This window comes from Sinocyclocheilus grahami, unplaced genomic scaffold (genome assembly GCF_001515645.1).
Source record: "Sinocyclocheilus grahami isolate Dianchi unplaced genomic scaffold, SAMN03320097.WGS_v1.1 scaffold338.1, whole genome shotgun sequence".
Lineage (NCBI taxonomy): Eukaryota > Metazoa > Chordata > Actinopteri > Cypriniformes > Cyprinidae > Sinocyclocheilus > Sinocyclocheilus grahami.
In genome coordinates, this window is record NW_015505517.1 from 253,862 (window position 1) to 276,067 (window position 22,206).

A 22,206-nucleotide genomic window follows, 5' to 3' on the forward strand; every position below is an offset into this window, starting at 1 on the left:
TTATTTTTTTAAATGTAATACATTTTAATATAATATAATAAAGCAATAAGCCCTAAGAAGCCATGATTTACAGTGAATTTATAACAGCTGAAGCGGAGTAAAACCTCTACGGCTGCTTTTATAAAACGGTTATTCCATATACGTAGTTAGGTTTCACAAAATAAAACAGAGCAAATAAAGTGTAATGATATTAATAAAAACAGTATTCTTCCACCAAACAATGTAGCTCCTCAGAAACAGTTGTGGTTGCAACAAAGTGGTTGCCAAGCAACACACAAAGTAAACAAAGGTGGGAGTTTGTAGAGTAATTTACAACAGCTTCAAACGTGGCTCAACCAATCAGAATCAAGGACCAGAACTATCCGTTTTATAATTTGATATAATACAACATTTGCTTTTGGCCCATGGCCCTCAATCGAGTTTGATTTTTGGCTCTTCATATTAGTACTACTACTAATGTACATTTGAATACTGTGCATACTTACATTATAATTAAACACTGATTGTTGCATCAATATGATGATATTCTAGCAATGATTTCCCACATTCGCCAACAAGGTTTTAAGTGGCAGTAGGGTGACAAACGGAAAGCATCAAATCTTCAACAATATTCCAGTGATACCCAAAGACTCCAAACTGATATAATACAACATTTGCTTTTGGCCCATGGCCCTCAATCGAGTTTGATTTTTGGCTCTTCATATTAGTACTACTACTAATGTACATTTAAATACTGTGCATACTTACATTATAATTAAACACTGATTGTTGCATCAATATGATGATATTCTAGCAATGATTTCCCACATTCGCCAACAAGGTTTTAAGTGGCAGTAGGGTGACAAACGGAAAGCATCAAATCTTCAACAATATTCCAGTGATACCCAAAGACTCCAAACAAAGAGCACTGTTGTGCAAACGTCCCACAACAGCATATGAGAACCTAGTTGAAAATGTTTAATTTGCAATGAAATGACAAAAGCCAGGCATTAACCAGCTACATCCTTTCCCATGGTTTACATCGTAGTTGCATGCGCTAGCCATTTGTAAACCTCATCACAAATTTTGATCCCTTCTGCTTACATTTGAATGGTTCCAAGTCTTTTGTGATCTCCAGCAGGCCCACTTTTAAAGTCTGCTTCAAAACACAAACTGACATTTGGGACTTGCAGCTGCTTTAGAGTCGAAGCCAAGATACCATTGATATCTTGTAAATGCGTTTGGCCAAAGAGACGTAAATATGCGCATTTTAACAAGCCAGAAACTCTAGCTTTAAGAGATAAACAAGTTAAGAGACTACTGTCATTCCCAACTACTGCTGTTAAAACCAAATGAATAGGGCACCAGGCCAGGATCTTTAATTATGCCAGTCCTCAAAAGTCTTTTACAGTTCCCGGGTTCCCTCATGGACCTTAAGTGAGACATTACCAGGTTCTTTTCCAGAAACAACTGTTCTTTTACAAAACAACTTCCAACATATGGTAGAAATTAACTCTTGTGTTTTAAATCTTCCTCTTGCACATGTTTCACGCGCTCCGTTCTATAATCTTAAACTGTCTCATTCGGTTTGCAGCCTTGTTCATGTGTTTAGCACTACATACAGTCAAATACAGTGGAAGACCTGCACCAAATGTTGCTTTCTATGAGCAATAATCCACACGTGGGCTTAAATTCTTCTTAAATTTGACTTGACTGTGAATTTTCTCAGTGACTGACGTTAAAGTTAGCAAGTGCTGTCAACCAAATAAATGTTAACAAGTGTGGCCGAGCACCACAGGCACATAACTTATCAGAGCCATGCAGTTTAGCATGGAAACAAAAACAATGAAATGATTACAAGTTTCTCCAAGGGAACAGATACAGCTAGATGAAAATCCTGAATACATTATTCTGCACTCTGCACAATAACAGGGCAAAAACAATTCATTTAATAGCAATCCACAAGTCATAAAGAATATCGCGTGGTATGCAAACGAACATGGAACAATACATTTATTAATCTCTGTTAATGTTAGTTAATAAAAAGACAATCGTTCAGTGTTTGTTCATGTTTTTGTTGCTGTTACGTGACGTAGCGTGACTAGGGGCGAGACGTGGGCTGCTGCTGTTTCACAGAATATAGGGATTCGCTGTCCACACGAAAACGCGAGGACGGCGTTTTCAGATTTATCCACTCGGGCCCCGGTTAAAAAAAATATCAGTTTCACTCTCCCAAACCGCCGGATCCGTCTGGACGAAACGCCTATACGATACAAAATGTATGCGTATACAGCTAAACGCGTCTCCGTGTGGACGGGGCCTAAGATAATATACATGACCATAATAGATCAAAAGCATATTAGGGTAGAACGTGAATGCAAACGCACTCATTCACAGGGTTGTGGGAAAAGTAAGTGAACCTTACCTTGTTGTCGTTACCAGGATGATCCACACAACTGTTTTTTGTTCTGTACAGAATTTCATGAGTTGTTCATGAGTCCCAGTTAAACTGTCAATTGTTCTTCAGAACAATTCTTCAGGTCCTGCACATTTGGTTTTCCAGCATATTAATTCAACCCTTTACAACAGTGACTGAATGATTTTGAGATTAATCTTTTCACATTAGGAACAACTAATGAACTCATACACAACTATTAAAGATGGTGAAAACATTCACTGATGCTCAAGAATGAAACAAGGGGGTGTAAACTTTTTGAACAGGATGATGATGTGTAGTTTTGCCTCATTTTGTTAAAATATCATATTCTTTCATTTAGTACTGCCCTTTAGAAGCTACAGATGCATGTTTCTGAGAAGACAAAATAAGTACATTTTACTCTAGTAAATAATAGATTTTTTGTGTGCTTGTTTGGCAAATAGCTAAGTATTAAGTGGGATAATTAGCTATGGCAGTTATTGGAAAATAAACCCCAACTGGATGAGCTGCATGTCCACACAGAGCTAAACTGTCCCTTACATGCTTTATATAAGCTATTATTTGCATACAAAGATGTGATGGATGGTTGTGTCTGATAGCCAATTATAGCTGTGATTAATTTTCCACAGCCAATGGCTTATTGGCTCTGGATCTGTTTTGTAAGCCTGCACTCTCTCTTGAATGGCTGTCATTAAATACAGCTGTCAGATGATATATTCACACTTCTGCTCCCCCTTGGCGCATGTCTGCATTGCGATGGAGGTGTATGAAAAGTTAAGATATATGCCTGTGCTGATTTTCAGAAAAAAAAAAAACAGTACTTGTGCTACCATTGAAGTATAAGTTCCACTTTTTTTTTTAATCCATAGAAACCATCTTGATATATGAACAGGATGATGATGTGTAGTTTTGCCTCATTTTGTTAAAATATCATATTCTTTCATTTAGTACTGCCCTTTAGAAGCTACAGATGCATGTTTCTGAGAAGACAAAATAAGTACATTTTACTCTAGTAAATAATAGATTTTTTGTGTGCTTGTTTGGCAAATAGCTAAGTATTAAGTGGGATAATTAGCTATGGCAGTTATTGGAAAATAAACCCCAACTGGATGAGCTGCATGTCCACACAGAGCTAAACTGTCCCTTACATGCTTTATATAAGCTATTATTTGCATACAAAGATGTGATGGATGGTTGTGTCTGATAGCCAATTATAGCTGTGATTAATTTTCCACAGCCAATGGCTTATTGGCTCTGGATCTGTTTTGTAAGCCTGCACTCTCTCTTGTATGGCTGTCATTAAATACAGCTGTCAGATGATATATTCACACTTCTGCTCCCCCTTGGCGCATGTCTGTATTGCGATGGAGGTGTATGAAAAGTTAAGATATATGCCTGTGCTGATTTTCAGAAAAAAAAAAAACAGTACTTGTGCTACCATTGAAGTATAAGTTCCACTTTTTTTCTTAAGCCATAGAAACCATCTTGATATGATGTCAGCCAAGTTCTTCAGTTATGTCGTTACAGAAAAAGGGCATTTCATTATGACTTACAACAGGATGGGTAAATATTGTGTTCATGCTTGACATTGCTGGTTGAGTTTCAGTTTACCTTCAGAAATATTTGCTTGTCTGGTTGCAGGGTTCAAAGAGCTGCCCAAACAGCAAAGGTCAGAATGGCAAGGGTGTTTGGTGTTCTGGAGAATGGCATGTGAATGTGAAAACAGTAAGTAGTTTCCATTAGACCAGGTTGGAAGTTCAGTATCCTGGAAGGCAAGTAAAAAGGCTTTGAGCTCCTAACATAAACCAGCACCTTTATGACACAGACACTCGTGACTGCTTGAGTTAACAGCTGAAAGCTCTGCCGTAGCTTCTCGGTAACATAAAATGTAAGAGTTTATCTTTGACATTCAGGTTTGTACATGGGCTCAGGGTGCAAAAATGTCTTGTACTGACTCCACTCACCCGTAGACATTATCAGGTTCACAATGAGTACAGCCCAGTTATAATTCTAATAATGAATCAATGAATAGCAGGTCATGCTCTGTGGAAAGAACAGAACTCCATAGATGTTCATAAATTAATAATCCAAAGGTGTGGCATGCCAAATCCCTAGTTTTTCCAGAATTTAATGGTTCTCCAACTGCTGAGGGTGTGTGCCTTTACAGCACAGAAGCCAGACCTCCCATTGTGCCTAAACCACAGTTTTATATACGGCCTGCTGCTAGACACAATTTTCAGAGTTCCCCCACTGTTTGCTGTTGCCATTTAAGCATTAAATATATTTTATACTCTTATCGCTAATGGTTGACGATATATGGTTGGTTCACTTTATAATTCAAGCTGAATCAATCCACTGTCTGAAGAACAGACAAACAGACAGTGAGTAAATTATGACAGAATTTTAATTTTTGGGTGGACTTTACCAATTCTCTGAACTATAGCACACTAGTTCAGAGAATTAGAGGACACTGAATAAAAAACATCAGTGGTTGCAGATAGATGAATAAAGCAAAACTGCACTCATGTACAACTCATGAGCGAAATGAGTATTAAATTGGCTGAACGTTACAGAAGCAAGTATATCATCTGTACAATGGAGACCTCTACTGGAAAGTATTCCTCTGTTACGACATTAAATAGTTTAATGTGTTACAAAAAAAATTGTAATGGAAAATACAATATATAGATTTTATTTTAATAGAATATAAAAATATATAGAATATAATACTTAAAATAACAATATAGCCTACTTATATTAATAATGTTTTATTTTATTAACACTAATTAATAATAATAAGAATAATTTTCTATATATATATATATATATATATATATACTGTATATATTCTGGTACAATCAATTACATACAATTATAAAAATGGACATCCTACGGTTTTTGTCGACTCTTTTTGGAACAGGAGACTTTTCACAGCTAAGCATGTCATTCCTCTTGAGTGTCTTTGTGATGAAAACAAATCTGCAGAATTTTATAGCTACTGTAGATCTAAATGTACTGCCCAGTCACATGTGCAAGGCTCACATGCCCTGTCATAAACCTGCTGACCTTTTGAGGGACTTTTTGAGACCCTCTTATTTACAGATCTCATGGACTGAGCTCTTGAGTAATCACACTTTGGTGCAGATGTCACTAAATATATCTGATTATAACGACTGCGCAATCGTGACAGAGTATACTAATCTAGGCTCGTGCTTACTAACAACATGGCTTACTGGCCGACCCAGAATCATAAATAGATTTCCCCCACAGAATACATATGTTTCTTGTCTAGTATTAGAGGTGTCAACTGCGCGATGTATTTAATTTAATAATCTATATGCTAATTTACGAATCCTACTATGGTAAAGGTTTGAGTTTTAATATGAATGACCAATGCTTTTAGAAGGTCAGAAAGTCTCATCAGCATATCGTCATTAATATTCATGAGCTAAGCATTCCCATAGGAAGGTCACGATGCGATTTCATCATAATCTTTATTAAGTTTCATACGAAAATCTTATTTAGGCTATAAGAAATATTGGGAAATAAGCAAAAACAAATCTGAAATAAATTAAATTTACTACTACTCACAATATGTAAAATTCCACTGATTACAAAAAAATCTATAAAGAATTTAGCTTAGCTAAAAATGAACGTGTTCATATGCACAACAAGTCAGTACCATTTATTTAAGTTTCACGAACCAACATACGCAATGGCAAATGATACATACATTTTCTTGATTTGTGGTTCAGTAAACGAGTCAGATTGAAGTGTTTTTGATTCACTACAAAGAACCGACTCACATGAGTCATTCTTTCGGGGAATCATACCACTCTTGTCGCGCGCTATGTTTTTGATTCACTTAAAAGAATCGGTTAATAAGAGTCATTCGTTTTTGAACCGGACTACACCATTCTGTTCGAATATCACATTCTTTGTTGTTTTTATGCTAAACAAACAGGTTGGAATCTGTGCAAAAATATTTTTTATTACAAGTAAGCATTATTTATACAAATGTAGATTTGTTAAAGGTGCCCCAAGGTTTGTTGTCTTTAAAAAATATTTGAATTGTTCGAAAGTATTATTATAGCCTATAGGCCTACACTGCTATATATATTTCCCTCTTTAAATGTATTTATTTATTTTTATTTTTTGGTACAAAATTATGGCTCTGAGTAAGGTTATCAAGTAATTTCGGAATGGCACAATTATTATTCATGGACTAATCCTTCGTCATAGTAAGATTCATTTTTCAGTCTCAATAAACTGTTCCTGGATCTGTTATTTTGGACATGGTTAGGTGGAAGTGACGCAGGGTGAGGAGGGTGGAGCTGCGGCATGTGTGTTTGGCTGGTTACAGATGAATGGAAACGGATACATGGAGCGCTCGTATAGAGATAAGATGCATGACAGCAAGCGGGTCTGCTTAAAAGAAGTCATCATTATCCTAGAGAGTTCAGAAACGACAGTGCGCGTCTTTCAGCAAGAAAATAGCACGACTGTATTATGGTTTTGACATTTATAGTGGTTTTATAATTGATCATTTACTTCTCTTACCATCTCAGAAGCTCATCACTGTTTGGAATAGTTTTGTTCATGACTGTCTCTAATATAATCGAAGTGGAGGAGCCACATTTGGGGGACTGTAATATGAAAAAAGAAGCAACCGAATTTTTAGGGTTTGTTCCGCAAAAAGATATTGTTTACAACGAACTTTTACCTTACAAGGACAAACTAGACGAAGAGTCCAATGAATTTTTGGCACAGATCAAAGGAAACCTCGGCAGAGCCGTCCAACTTCGAGAGATATGGCCAGGTGTCTTGTTTTGGACGAGGAAACTTTCCACGTACGTATTTAAGAGGCATTAACTCATCAAACGTTATGCAGAACTCATCCGGATAGTTTCGTCTGCCAACGAAATTAAATGATGGGGTTGTTCCTAGAATGTCTATGATTGTTAATCATGAATACATTCCCTTAATCCTAATATCATAAACAGGAAATGTGATGTTCCTAGGCAGCTCTATTTAGAGTCACAGGAACACCGCATGACCCCTTTGTATTTAGGAGGATAAAGCAGACTACGGTAAAAATATCTCCGGTGCGTTTTAAATAGAGCGCTAATCGAGAGTGCGCGCTGACTGGTGTTGCGCATGCGTAGTCACTAATTTTGTTTCCCTTGCGTCATTCAAACAAATCCAGTTGGAACGCTTTAAACAAGAGTACGTGTGTATTTTTACCGCGTATAAAATCCCTATTTATCGATTTTTTTGTTTAAGATTAACCCAATGTTGACATATACAAGATGGCAACATTATATTTTGATACAAATTTCTACTGAGATTGAGTTATTGGTTTAAGTCTTCATTGCAGTGAAAGTAAGCAATTGACTGGTGTTTAACAAGCCAAATATTTTGTCAGCGATTGCAAAATGACTTGGTTATGTTTTCGCCCCTCAATGCTATTTTAAGAGCACAACAAGCACAAACAGTCACTGATGTCAGACTACGTGTGACTATGAGATGCAATACTCATCTGTAAACAGTAAACATACACGGGAAAAAATGTCCTCAATGTTATCCAAGACATTTGCGTAAACCAAGACATCCTCACTAAATGTAATAATGAATGCTCTTGTGCTGTATCTCTTCAGATTGTCGTTTTTTATTCTATGCCCAGAATGCAAGCTATGACCATGTTTGGAGATGTCCCAGTGTTTGTGTTGGGACTTGTCTCTGTGTGCCCTTGGGTGTTTAGGACATGGCTTTCTTTATCACTGCCATTCCAGTGAATATTCCAACAAAACCCTCTTGGCAAGCCATTGGCATTGCCAGCCCAAGCACGGAAGCTATGCTGTCCAGGTCTGACCTAAATTATTTGATTGTGCCAGGTCAGCCTTAGTCAACTTCCTTTTCATTGGAAAGCAAGCTTTGACAGCTTGACCTAAATCTTCTAATTAAAGTGATTTACTTGGGTATCACATGTTGCTTTTATGTCTTCACCTTGCAACTGAAAACACATCCAAATGGAAATGCTTTGTAGGGCCATTTAAATTTGTTCTTCTTTTTCTCGGTTTTATTCATAGATGCACATTGTTGATGCCATGATCTAACATAACTACACTAATCAGACAGAAAGGATTGATTTGGAAGTTCAGGGTCTGAACTATAACACTGTCAGTTCTAGAATTGGCAACTACCAATCTATTTCATACCATACAACTCGCCATCCTAACTGTTAATATCAGATGGAGACACAATATAGTTTAAATAATGTTTTAAAACATTTTAATACTAAAAAAACACAGTTCTTGTCCTTCAGATATATGCGACTGTATGGAAGGAAGTTCAGCAAAGAGGACCATGTGCACTTTGTCAAGCTGCTGTATGAGCTGGTCACCATCCCCAAACTGGAGATCAGTATGATGCAGTGCTTCGCCCGTCTCCTCATCACCCTGCTGAAGTAAGATGATGGACTTCCTACATGCCCTCCATTTAGTCCCATGATGATTACATCAACACTGGAAGCACAAAGATGATGTCACTAGTGTAGGGTATTTCTGTAGTAGTTTGCAAACTCTTTAGCCCTGCCAAAAATATTAAAAATATATATGTGTGTGTGTTTGTGTACATATTATTTTATTTATATGTTTGTGAAATTTTGACAGATGACTAGAGGCTTAGAAGTCCCTAACAAATATACAAAATCATACACTGAAGCTAGTTATTTTAGAAAGTAACTTGCATTTCAGATTAATAATGATATATAAATTAATATTATAATATCATTGTACCATTATTTTAGTTTTTTGGTCAATTGTTTTCTGCATTAACTGTAATTAACTGTTTTTTAGGAGAATCTAGTCTACAATTAAGATAATACAATAATTAAAATATTAAAATCTGTTTATGTAGCCATGTAATACTTGGTTCTTCACATCACAGCAATGCAGTTATGACTGCACATTATCTCTTTCGTATTGGACATCAACACTGGAAGCACAAAGATGATGTCACTAGTGTAGGGTATTTCTGTAGCAGTTTGCAAACTCTTTAGCCCTGCCAAAAATATTAAAAATATATATGTGTGTGTGTTTGTGTACATATTATTTTATTTATATGTTTGTGAAATTGACAGATGACTAGAGGCTTAGAAGTCCCTAACAAATATACAAAATCATACACTGAAGCTAGTTATTTTAGAAAGTAACTTGCATTTCAGATTAATAATGATATATAAATTAATATTATAATATCATTGTACCATTATTTAATTTTTTTGGTCAATTGTTTTCTGCATTAACTGTAATTAACTGTTTTTTAGGAGAATCTAGTCTACAATTAAGATAATACAATAATTAAAATATTAAAATCTGTTTATGTAGCCATGTAATACTTGGTTCTTCACATCACAGCAATGCAGTTATGACTGCACATTATCTCTTTCGTATTGCTAATTTGTAATTGCAGAGTGACAGAACAGCTCATGATTTGAATATCCACCCACACCTATGACAAAAACAAACCGTGTGAAGAAAATCATCTCATTTAAATGATTTTGTCTTACAGGAAGAAGGAGCTGCTTTCAAGAGAGGACTTAGAATTGCCATGGCGACCACTTTATGAGTTGCAGGACAGGATCCTGTACTCAAAGACAGAGCACCTCGGCCTGAACTGGTTTCCCAGGTACATGCATATCCCATCAGAAACATTATAAAAAGTGGATTTTTCTCAACAATATTTAAAAAATACATTTTAAAAAACACTGTTTCTAAAGCGATCCATTTTGCATATCTACTCAATTAATCATATAGTTACCCTCATAACTTCAATCCCAGCTTCTTATTTTGAAGACTGTCACTCCTAATTCTGGGAATCTGCACACATCTTAGAACTGGTGCTGATGTTGAGAATAGTACACAGGAAGTGCTGAGTGAGCCTGTCTTTTTTCTCCTCTCATGTTCAGTTCTCTGCGGCCACACTCTTCCTCTAAGCACATAATTGTTAAACTTGCTCAGAGGTGGTAAGGACCATTTTACTCTGTTAATATTTTAAAGTGCACTCAGTAATTTTTAAATGTTTCACTGGATTTTATTTGTCTCAGTGGTGTTTGACTTTATTTGACTTTAATTTGTTGCTGTGGATGCATGCTATTTTGGTTTATTAGGCACTGCTGATGCACAACAGCAATGTCCGTTTGCCTTTTTGTTCCTGGTTGATTATCAATTTATTTTCTCAATCTCATACTATACACATCAAAGAAACTGATGTTCTTTGGTTTAATAAAAATGTATTTCATTAGATGATTAGGTGATTTTTGAGCTGTTGGCATATTTGAATTTTTGAAATTGTAGTTTCTGTTGAAATACTCCTTTATGCAAAAATGGATCCTTGTCTAACTTTGCTACTAATATGCATTTTATGTCTTTGGTATACTTTTAGGTATTTTCTATCCTGTATTACTGGAATAATAGACAATACCAAACATTAAACATTTTAAGTAACTAGATCTCTTTTACTGCCAAAGCTGCTGCTTAAAAAAAAATTGTAACAGCATAATGCTTACCATTTATGTAATTTAGAAGTTCTGAAATCTGTGTAAAGAAATAATAATAATGATAAAATGCAATTAATATTATATGTATATTTGATATAAAACATAATATTAAAAATTTTAAATTATTTAAAAATATTAATATAATTTAAAATGACTGAGTGCACTTTTACCCAATAAGATGCATGTCACATTGCACACAAAAAAAGTACTGACACCCCGACACAGGCTGTTGGACTCCCATTTTGAAAACCAATGTTGTGCTGCTCTCACACCATTCAATAACCCTCTGTTGCTCTCAATTTTAATGGCCCAGCAAACACCCTGTATTGTACATTGTTTCTCAGTGTTGAGTGTTCGATGCTCATTAATACAGATATCTGATACTCCAGTATCCTTCTTGGCTCCTGCTGCACAGTCAGTCCCCACTGAGGGATTCTTTCCTCTGTATGAGTGCAGAGGTGACCGATAACTTTGGCCCGTTTCAAAACAAAGGTTGTCGCCCTGTCTGGGTGTCACATATCTGCAGTTTTTTGGTAACACTCACAGGCTTGTTTACATTTATTTAGCTGTGTGGTTTATATGATGCATGTGTTTGATGGATTTCATGCAAGTGATGAATGTGATTTGGTATTTTGGAATTGAAGATGCTCAGGATAAGGGGGTTGATAAAACTTTAAAAGAGCTGCACTGACCAGCTTTTCTGCAGCATATAGGTCACAGATGGACCATCAGCCCCCAATATGTTCACAAGTTCACATCACAGCTGTGTTCAAATAAAATAAACCCCCAAAAAACTGTTTCCCAAAGGTTCCACTACCACTGGCTTCATCACTGCCTGTTTGAGTTTATAACATGATGCATGAGCGGGTCTAACAACACTAGTGTGTTTGTCTTGTTCATTGTAGAATTGTTTGCATGGAATTAGAATGTGCTGTTGTATCCAGTGTTGGTCACTTTCACGTTTATCTTCCATTTGCAGCTCAGTGGAAGCAGTTCTGAAGGCTTTAATTAAGAACTGCAGACCGTAAGTACTTACTTGCATATCTTCTTTTCCTTATTCCTGACATACACTACTAATCAAAGGTTTAAGGTCAATAAGATATTTTTAAACATTAATATTTTATTTTGCAATGATGTAGTAAATTGATCACAAGTGACCGTAAAGAATTAAAACATGTCAAATGTTTAAAAAAAAAACTTACATTTATAGATTTTATTACATATGTGAGTATGCTTTGTGCAAGGGTTGTCTGCTTTATTTTTTAAGCAGGTTAATCAAAGTTACACTATCAGTAAAAAGTTTGGACACACTTGACTAAATGTGTATATTTTTAATTATCTTAAAAAATCTTAAATGTTTAAAATTAGCTTTGTGGATGAGTGGGAGTTTTTGATTACTACTACTCATATTTGACAGGTAGTGTACATATAAACTGTGCCCTAATAGTTCCTCAGTTTGTCCCTAGGCTGTTAATCCTTTTTAATGCTCTTTTAATGTGGCTTTGTGGAAGTTTCCTGACTCTGCTAGGATCAGTGCTGTCCCTTTTTCAGCAGGAGGTCAACAAGGACATCATATCCATACAATTGGGATAAAACCTAATTAAACCTTTGGCCTTAATTAGTAATTATCTTTTTATGATATTTTAACTGAAATCGAGAGAGAAAATGTATGCTTGCCTTGTTTCCACTTAAACACAGAACAGACTCTATGGAAGTTATTTAGGGTGAGGTGAAGCTGCATGTTCAAAGTTCCTCTCAGCTCATCTACAGTAGGATTACAGAAAAGGTTATCATGTCAGTGGTCAGAGAAGTCCATGCCTTCAGTTTGTACAGATAGCGCACTGTTTGCAGGATGCTCATGGACAGGACAGTAAATGGTCGACAGGAAGTGCCGCATGGTGTATGTCAGGATTCCTAATGTGGCTTAGACCGGCAGACTGTAATCCTTTAACTAAAGCACTTTAACCAGTTATCCAGTTAATAAGAGTTTACTTGTACTGCATACAGTTTACCATGACATTTAAATGGCACATCACAAAGTTTTAGTGTTGTCATATCTGTGCATAATCTGGGATAAAACTGTTTAGTAATTATCTTTTTATGATATTTTAACTGAAATCGAGAGAGAAAATGTATGCTTGCCTTGTTTCCACTTAAACACAGAACAGACTCTATGGAAGTTATTTAGGGTGAGGTGAAGCTGCATGTTCAAAGTTCCTCTCAGCTCATCTACAGTAGGATTACAGAAAAGGTTATCATGTCAGTGGTCAGAGAAGTCCATGCCTTCAGTTTGTACAGATAACGCACTGTTTGCAGGATGCTCATGGACAGGACAGTAAATGGTCGACAGGAAGTGCCGCATGGTGTATGTCAGGATTCCTAATGTGGCTTAGACCGGCAGACTGTAATCCTTTAACTAAAGCACTTTAACCAGTTATCCAGTTAATAAGAGTTTACTTGTACTGCATACAGTTTACCATGACATTTAAATGGCACATCACAAAGTTTTAGTGTTGTCATATCTGTGCATAATGCTTGAGGTCAGATATCAGCAACAGCGCTTCACAAAATCATTCTCTTGTGTGTCTTTGTATGAATGCGTTCAGATATTTCCCAGAATCAGCCACACAGGAGATGCTGGAAGAGTGGAGGCCTCTGATGTGCCCATTTGACGTGACCATGCAGAAGGCGATGGGATATTTTGAGCTCTTCCTGCCCACCACTCTCCCTCCAGAGCTTCATGATAAGGGCTTTAAGTGAGCACTGCCTGAAATTTACGACACACTTTCAGTCTGCTTTCACTTGCACAATCCATCCTATTAGTCTGGAAATTGGAGTCAATAGAATTTTTCATGTTTCCGAAAGAGAGGTCGCATGTGTTCACCAAAGCTGCATTTGTTGGATCACAAATAGACTAAAAAAAAGTTTTCCATTTTAATATATTTTAAAATGTAATTTATTTCTTTGTTGTCAGAGCTGAATTTCAAACCATTTTCAGCATTAATTTATTTTAATAAGGTCATACTGACGACAAGCTTCAAATGGTGGCGCATTTAACCTGAAATGCAGAATGCATCATGTCAGATATATGGAACAACCATGATATGTTATTTTTTAAATGAAATATAATTTGAAAGTAATTCATACAAACTAGAATAACTAGATAATGGAAAATTGTTGTCATAGAAATTAACTTGCATTGGAAAATGCAGTATTTTACATAACTGTGACACATCTGATGCAAATCATATTTTTTCTAGAGCTTTTATGTGGCGCATGTTCCATGAAGTATTTTGTTTTGTGTGTTTCTGCAGACTTTGGTTTGATGAGTTGATAAGCCTGTGGGTGTCGGTACAGAACCTTCCAAGCTGGGAAGTGGTAAGTATTGTTGCCTCACTATCAAATTTTAACTCACTTCAGTAATCTATTACATTAGAATTCACCTGATTTTGTCTGTTCCAGAATCTTGTCAGCCTTTTTGCACGACTGGCAAATGACAACATTGGTTACATAGATTGGGACCCTTATATACCGAAGGTATTTCTGTTTTCAGTAATAAGTTTCTTGTTTAAATGATTTTCCTTGGCTGTTTTGTACACACAATAAGCCATTCAATCCAGAGCTGGTTCAGTATTGCTGGTTATACAGTTTGTATTCTGTCTCGGTTTTCAGATCTTCACTAGGATCTTAAGGAGTCTTAATCTTCCTGTAGGATCCAGTCAGATGCTGGTTTCCAGATATCTGACAAATGCCTATGACATCAGTCATGTGGTCATCTGGATTTCTGCTTTGCTGGTAAAATGAAGCACATATGCTTTTAATTACTATTGAAATGCCATCAAGTTATCAAAACCATCAGGATATGATGTAATGCATTTATTTTATATTTAATAATGTATTTTAGGGAGGGCCCAGCAAGCAGACCCAGACCCAGCTCAGTGGCCTTTTCAACAGTATTGCCTCGTTTTTCCACCCTTCTAACCACGGCCGCTGGCTGGTGAGTTACTGGTGGAAATGTCTGATTCTGAAATTTAGTAGAAATAAATATTATATAAAATGCTAAATAATATATAAAGCATAAATCATATATAATGTATAAAGATTAACAAATAAGTTATTGTATTAAAATAAGCCATTTAATTAACAAAAAAATGAAAAAACGCAAAATGAACAAGGCCTTTAGGCTGGTAATCTGTCTCCCAGAATGCTTTTTAAGAGCTTGCAGCTGTGTTTGAAACGCACTGCTCCTATCAACAATGCATGCCATTCTTTTTCTAGAAACATCTCCTCATAGACCACAGGACAGTTTATCTTTCCAGGGATGCATGTTTGCTTTGACTGAGAGAGGCATCTAGTTCTCAGTTTCAAATGTCACAGTAAACCCTGTAAAAGCTTTGTCCTTTTATTGTCACCACATTGTTGCGATATTACTTTGTCTTTCCCTTTGAGCTGTTGATGAGATGTGTGCATTCTGTGGAACATCTGATTTGTTTTCAGAAGCTTACAGAAAGTATTCTTCCTTTGATGCAAATTAATTGTATGGTTTGCAGTGAGCATCATAGGGTACAAAACGTTTTATTGCAGGATATGTCGGCATGCTCACTTAATGAGATGGGAATCAGAAGTCGAAGTTCATATTCATCCCTTTGATCAAATGGCAGCTGTAGTGCAATTTTGACATTAAAAGCTCAGTAGAACTAACATTACATTTAATCCATGTTTGCTTTATTTATTTGGGCTTCAATGACACATTTGTCTAAATAAATCTCGTAATTACAGACCCATTACAGATGTGTGTGCTGGATGGGTCTTAAGTTTGTTCATTCAGTCTGTTTCACAGTTGTAATAATATCATTATGGTCAGAGCTCCATTTCAAGTCCATTTCCCCCTTTTTCCCTAATGATTCCTGCTCATCTTCATTGCACTACCTAATAATGGAAAAACTCAAATAATGTAAAAATATTATATTTTATTTTCATTTCTTTATTTATAAAAATGTTTTGTGTTGCTCCATCCATCCATCCATCCATCCCTAGATGAAACTCATGAAGCTCGTTCAGCGATTACCTGCCAGTGTTGTGAAACGTCTGCATCGAGAACGTTACCGGACGCCAACGTGGCTGACTCCTGTTCCTGAGAGCCACCTTCTCAGTGAGCAGGACATCACAGACTTTGTGGAAAGTATGAAGCAGCCTGTCCTGCTGGCGATGTTTAGCAAAACTGGCAGCCTGGATGCTGCCCAGGCCCTGCAAAACCTTGCCCTGCTCAGACCTGATCTAGTCATTCCTCCAGTGCTGGAGAAGTAAGTGTGTGTGTGTGTTTGTTTATTTATGTACAATCTAATATATTTTGAGTGAACAGTTTTAAGAGTACAATAATTTCATAGATGTTTTGTAGAATTCAGCTTGTTAACAAACCCTTGGTAGTTTAGAAATGAGACCGTAAATTGATGATGGGCTTGATATTATCACATATAAGCATTTTCGGGACTCTTTTCTCCTGTTCTTCATCTCATTTAAGGACATATCCTGCCATGGAGACCCTCACTGAGCCTCACCAGCTGACCGCCACTCTAAGCTGTATGATCGGTGTGGCGCGGAGCCTGGTGGCCGGCGGCCAGAGGTTTCCAGAGGGCCCCACACACATGCTGCCTCTCCTCATGAGGGCTCTGCCTGGGGTTGACCCCAATGACTTCAGCAAGTGCATGGTGAGACTATATATATGTATATATATATATGTATGTATATACAGTGGGTACGGAAAGTATTCAGACCCCCTTAAATTTTTCACTCTGTTATATTGCAGCCATTTGCTAAAATCATTTAAGTTATTTTTTTTCCTCATTAATGTACACACAGCACCCCATATTGACAGAAAAACACAGAATTGTTGACATTTTTGCAGATTTATTAAAAAAGAAAAACTGAAATATCACATGGTCCTAAGTATTCAGACCCTTTGCTCCAGCAATTAAGTGTTAAGTGTTTTTTTACAGATAACATTCCAATTTTTAGCGACTTTTGTTACTCTTGTGCCATTGGTGGACTGTTCAGCTGCTGTTCAGACAAGAAATGACCTCACACAGGTGAAACATCCTCCTGTCATTAGGATCTTTTTACTTGTCATAATTCATGTGCAATTTTCTCATTCTATGTTTTTGTGCAGGTGGAAAAAGTGTTGTGTTCAGCCTCAGCAGAGTTTGAGGACTTTGTTCTTCAGTTTATTGATAGGTACAGAACTGTCTCTGAATACTGTACATGTGTATTTCTTTCTGTATCCTCATTCTCTCTCTCATTTTTGTGTATTTAGGTGTTTTGCACTGATTGACACGAGTACACTGGAACAAACCCGGGAGGAGATGGAGACAGAGAAAATGACTCATCTGGAGAGTCTGGTGGAGCTGGGTCTGTCCTCCACATTCAGCACTATCCTCACACAATGCTCTATGGAAATATTCCAGGTCATTATAAACACACTCTCTGTACCCATGGAGTTAAACCTAGTCATAACATATACTACCGCTCAAAAGTTTGGGGTCGGTAAGATTTTCTTAAATGTTTTTCTCACCAAATCTCTTATGCTAACCAAGGCTGTATTTTTTTCTATGATGAAAAATACAGTAAAATCAGTAATATTGTGAAAATATTTATTTAATTGTTTAATTTATTCTCTGTGATGGCAAAACTGAGTTTTCAGCAGCATTACTCCAGTCTGAAGTGTGATCCATGATACGTATTTTTCTAGTCGCTTTAGTGAATGGAAAGTTTTTAAAAAACTGCATTTATTTGAAATGGAAATAGTTTTTAACATTCTAAATGTCTTCATTGTCACTTTTATCAAAGTAATGCATCCTTGCTGAATAAAAGTAATGATTTCTTTCAAAAATTAAAATCTTACAGACCCTAAACTTTTGAACGGAACGGAAGTGTATTTCTATTGTGCTTTAACTATGTGATGATATTTGAACATATTTCCTTTATTTTTATAGGTGGCTCTGGAAAAAGTCTTTAACTTTGCCACGACAAACATTTTTGAGACTCACGTGGCTGGACGGATGGTGGCGAACATGTGCCGAGCTGCAACCAAGGTCGGTGTCCTGAGCTCAACTCATTGACTCCCACAGCTGATAGTGTTTCTCAAAACGTTTGGCTGATCAGTTTATATGATTATTCTCCTTTTAGTGTCACCCAGCAGAGGCTCTGAAACTCTTTTTGCCCCACTGCTGTAATGCCATATTTCAAATCTCAGCCTGTAAGTTCCACCTGCATGTAATGTGTCAATGGTAGTATCTGTATTGCTACATGTGTTGTGAGTTTCCTGTTAACATACCATGTGTTCTCAGATGAAGAGGAATTAAATGAAGAGGAGCTGGATAAAGAGCTGATGTGGAACCTCCAGCTGTTGTCGGAGGTCAGCACTGGATTCTACAATGTGTAGATATCTAGCTAGCCTGCTCTAGAAATGTGTTTCTGGAAATCAATATCTTTGGAAATGCAAAAATCTTAATCTAGCAATCTATAAGTGAAAATATCTATCTAGAAATATAGAACTTTTGAAATGTATATCTACAAATCAAACTAGAAATATAGAAATCTAAATGTAGAACTGTGTATATTTTTTGGGATTTATTAAGAATTTGTAATGTTTTTAAAAGAGTTCTCCTATGTTCATCAAGCCTACCTTTATTTGATTAAAAATAGTGTAAAACAGTCAAGTAATTTATTTCTGTGATTTCAAAGCTGAATTTTTTAGCAACTCTTAAGTCTTTAGTGTCACATGATCCTTCGGAAATCATTATAATATACTGAGTTTGTGCTCAGGAAACATTTCTTTTTATCAATGTTAAAAACAGTTGTGCTGCTTGATAATTTTGTGAAACCAAAAAAAAAAATTTTTTTCAGGATCGCTTTAACAATTCTTTTTGGCCCCAAATTTTTGAGTGGTAGTATATACCTGTAATTGAAGAAATAAAAGTTTATAAATCAAAAAAAGATATTTAGAACTCTTGAAATCTAAAACTTGACTTTAGAATCTAACTACAAATCTATTTCTAACTGGAATCCTGTTACTATAACCGTATCTAGATATTTATAAAATAACAGTCCTTGTGTCTCTGGCTGTAGGTGACCCGTGTGGATGGTGATCAACTGTTACTCTACAGGTCTCAGCTGGTGCAGATTCTTCAGTTAACTCTGCACCTGAAATGTAAGCAGGGCTACAATCTGGCCTGTAAGCTGCTCTATCACATCCTGCGCTCCATGTCCCTCATCTATCCCAGAGAGTACTGCAGCATGTCCGGAGGGGTCCAGCAGCACACTGACACATACCTTCCAATTAAGGTCAGCCTCAAGTGGAAAATGAGGTGCCCGATTTTGCCACTAACCCTCTCATAGTGACACAAGGCTCAGCTCTGCTTAAAATAAATCTGAAATATGATGCCATAATCCTGAAGAAACCACAGAGTATCCAAGAGTCCATTTGAAAATAATTGTTAACATACAGTACAGTACAGAGCTGTCTGATGTGAAAAGCCTAACTTTGACCAGTTAGTTTTGTACTTAAATCAGTTTGATGAGAAATGCCTGTGTTCAGGTGAAATTACGACTTTGGTATCTTGGTAAATCTAAACTCAGAGATATCGTTGAGATTTCTTCTGAAACTCTGGAGATGATTTTTCTCTGGAGAAAAAAAATTGAGAACCATGTTTAAGCAACAACAAAAAAAACTCCACTACTCCCAATTTTAATGAATTTCTATGGGTTAATTGTTTCTATTACAAAGTGACAAATGTTGCATTTTAGGGATGATATTAATTAGTGGATATAAATGAGTAAATACTAATATTATATGAAAATTATAATATAATATGATCAGTGTTAAAGTATAGTAATAAAAAATGTACAAACATTCCAAAATGTTTAAATTCACAACAGCAGTGAATGGGAAGTTACCACTAGGATATTTGTGCTTGCTCCTGTGACTGGGCTTTACATTTATTTTATCCCATCAAATATCTCTAAAGAGGAAGAGATGAGATGATTGAGTAAATGAATGGATTAGTGGAGCTCCGTCACCGTCTAGCACTGGTTAACCTGAGCACCTTTTCTTAGACAAACAGACGTCACTCTTCCTCTCTGATTGACGTATTGTTACATGGTTCATTTGAACTTGACTCCTCCTCAGCATTCTCAGAAAATCTAAACTACTCCACTCTTTTTCTAAATTTATGAAAACAAATCCATGAAACTTCTTTGTAATGTTTTTTCTTAAGGTCTTAAAGAAAAGTGGATCAAGTAAAGATAAGGATGATTTTAGACATTACACCAGTTATCATCAGTATACTTAATTGCACAAAATATTGGTCACTATTGCCTTTTTTTTGTTATGTTTTTGTGGGAGAAAAAAAACTATGTTATTGAGGCTGATGTTGCACTAGTTGTCTCTGTCTCCTCTCTGGATCAGGACTGGGGTCGGCCTGGAGACCTGTTGAACCTGGGCATCCAGTGGCACGTGCCCAGCACAGAAGAGAAGGAGTTTGTTTTTTACTTGCTGGATCTGTTGTTAAAACCTGAACTCCGGCATCTGCAGAAACACACACAGGGAGAACAGGACATCAGCAGGTCAGCCACAGGATACAGTAACATGTTATCTGTTTGAACTCATTCGTACCCCCACAGTCCCATCAGTACGTTCCCCTTCATCAACATCAAACCAGAAATGTGTTCATACTATACTGAATTTTTTTTTTTTAAGGGACTGAATGTGTTTGTGTTTATAACAAAAGATTAATTGTGATTTATTTAATACTTTATTATTTTTCATATTTTTATTTAAGTTTCAGTTTCATATGAGCAAAAATCCAAATGTTTTTAAATATCTCCAGCCCCTGTGGTACACGTTCATGTGTCACTGATTAAGAGATAAATCAGACACCATGATTTAAGATTGACTTAAGCTCTTTAGAGATCTTTTTGTTTCTTTCATAGATGGACAAATTTTAATTAATGCATTAATACAAAAAATTACATTCCAGAAAAAGAGATGAGAGAAAGATTAATTTGCTAATGAGTTTTGTGTCTCTTTAGGGATGATGTTCTACAGAGTCTGTCCATTGTTCATAACTGCTTTCTGGGAGCAAGCAGCCTTCTGCCTCCACTGAATGGAGAACCTGTGCCGGAGAAGTGAGTGTGACACACACGCACAATATAGTGCAGTTACATAAAGCACTTTATTTTAAACACATTAATTTAGTAATATTGTAACCTTGCAATGCCTATCACTTCAGGATAAACAGTATGATTCAGCTATGCGAGACAAACGTTTACACTGGAGTAGACTATGGTGAGTGAGCATTTCCTTCTTGTGTTTAAAACCAGTGCTGGAGCTATACTGATTAATGAATTAGTTGCTTGCTTATTATTGATTATGTGGCAGACCTGTCTAGAGAGAACTACAGAGAGGACATCTGTAAGGTGATTAGACCTCTATTACGTAAGTTACTCTAACATACTGAGTCTTGTTCTCGATTTAAACTTTAACATCTGTTGATCTGTCTCACAACTCTATGATGTTTATCCATACAGACCACACTCTAGAGCACTCAGAGGATGACATCAAATCCCTCTTCTCAATTATAAAGGTGAACTGCAAGGTTTTTGTCTGTCAGGTTTATGTGCACGTGATATTTACAGTATTGTATTGGTGATAAGCAGGTGGTATGACAGACGAATGGTGTTTTTTCTTTATAGATTATCAACGACCTGCTCCACTTTAAAGGTTCACACAAACATGAGTTTGACTCACATTGGAAAAGTTTCAGTCTCATTAAGAAGTCCATGGAGAACAAGGTTAGACACACATTTAATATCTGTTACCAATCTCTTTATTTGACATGTAGTTGACTGACACTCTCTCTTCTTCTCTCCAGCTTCATGGCAGTAAACAGCACATTAGAGCTCTACTCATAGACAGAGTCATGTTGCAACATGAGGTAACTCATAATAATTATATTTTATAGAGCATTTGGGTGAATCTCACAAAACCTGTCAGACATATTTTATTGATTTATTTATTACGGCATTCTAATAATATATCTATGGAAGCCCTTTCCACCACTGAATAAAAAATAAAAAAGGTGTGATATAAACTCACAATTGCGAGACATAAAGTCGCAATTCTGAGAACATATCAGTCTTCCCCCCCCCCCCCCCCCCCCCCCCACATCACACT

The 22,206-nt window shown here is 36.4% G+C and overlaps 1 protein-coding gene across 6 annotated transcripts in view; it reads left to right on the forward strand.

Annotated features, from left to right (window-relative positions):
• Positions 1-6,689: 6,689 nt before the first annotated feature.
• psme4a (proteasome activator subunit 4a) overlaps positions 6,690-22,206 on the forward strand; it is a 27,313-nt gene continuing 11,796 nt past the window's right edge. For 3 of the 6 annotated variants that reach the window (XR_001611083.1, XM_016295566.1, XM_016295567.1), the window contains exons 1-26: positions 6,690-7,266; positions 8,742-8,882; positions 9,989-10,105; positions 10,386-10,442; positions 11,956-12,000; positions 13,583-13,732; positions 14,291-14,354; positions 14,439-14,513; positions 14,649-14,771; positions 14,881-14,973; positions 16,014-16,279; positions 16,498-16,684; positions 16,973-17,062; positions 17,143-17,207; positions 17,287-17,437; positions 17,966-18,064; positions 18,159-18,228; positions 18,320-18,387; positions 19,101-19,316; positions 20,440-20,597; positions 21,063-21,158; positions 21,263-21,318; positions 21,412-21,468; positions 21,561-21,616; positions 21,726-21,824; positions 21,905-21,967. Coding sequence is in view for 5 of the 6 variants with exons in the window: in XM_016295566.1 (XP_016151052.1) it covers positions 7,016-7,266; positions 8,742-8,882; positions 9,989-10,105; positions 10,386-10,442; positions 11,956-12,000; positions 13,583-13,732; positions 14,291-14,354; positions 14,439-14,513; positions 14,649-14,771; positions 14,881-14,973; positions 16,014-16,279; positions 16,498-16,684; positions 16,973-17,062; positions 17,143-17,207; positions 17,287-17,437; positions 17,966-18,064; positions 18,159-18,228; positions 18,320-18,387; positions 19,101-19,316; positions 20,440-20,597; positions 21,063-21,158; positions 21,263-21,318; positions 21,412-21,468; positions 21,561-21,616; positions 21,726-21,824; positions 21,905-21,967 (2,913 nt within the window). In the remaining variant the exon portion in view is untranslated. Of the gene's footprint in view, positions 7,267-8,099; positions 8,311-8,741; positions 8,969-9,988; positions 10,106-10,385; positions 10,443-11,955; positions 12,001-13,582; positions 13,733-14,290; positions 14,355-14,438; positions 14,514-14,648; positions 14,772-14,880; positions 14,974-16,013; positions 16,280-16,497; positions 16,685-16,972; positions 17,063-17,142; positions 17,208-17,286; positions 17,438-17,965; positions 18,065-18,158; positions 18,229-18,319; positions 18,388-19,100; positions 19,317-20,439; positions 20,598-21,062; positions 21,159-21,262; positions 21,319-21,411; positions 21,469-21,560; positions 21,617-21,725; positions 21,825-21,904; positions 21,968-22,206 lie in introns of those variants that run through there. The other 3 variants (XM_016295569.1, XM_016295568.1, XM_016295570.1) reach the window with 3 other exon arrangements.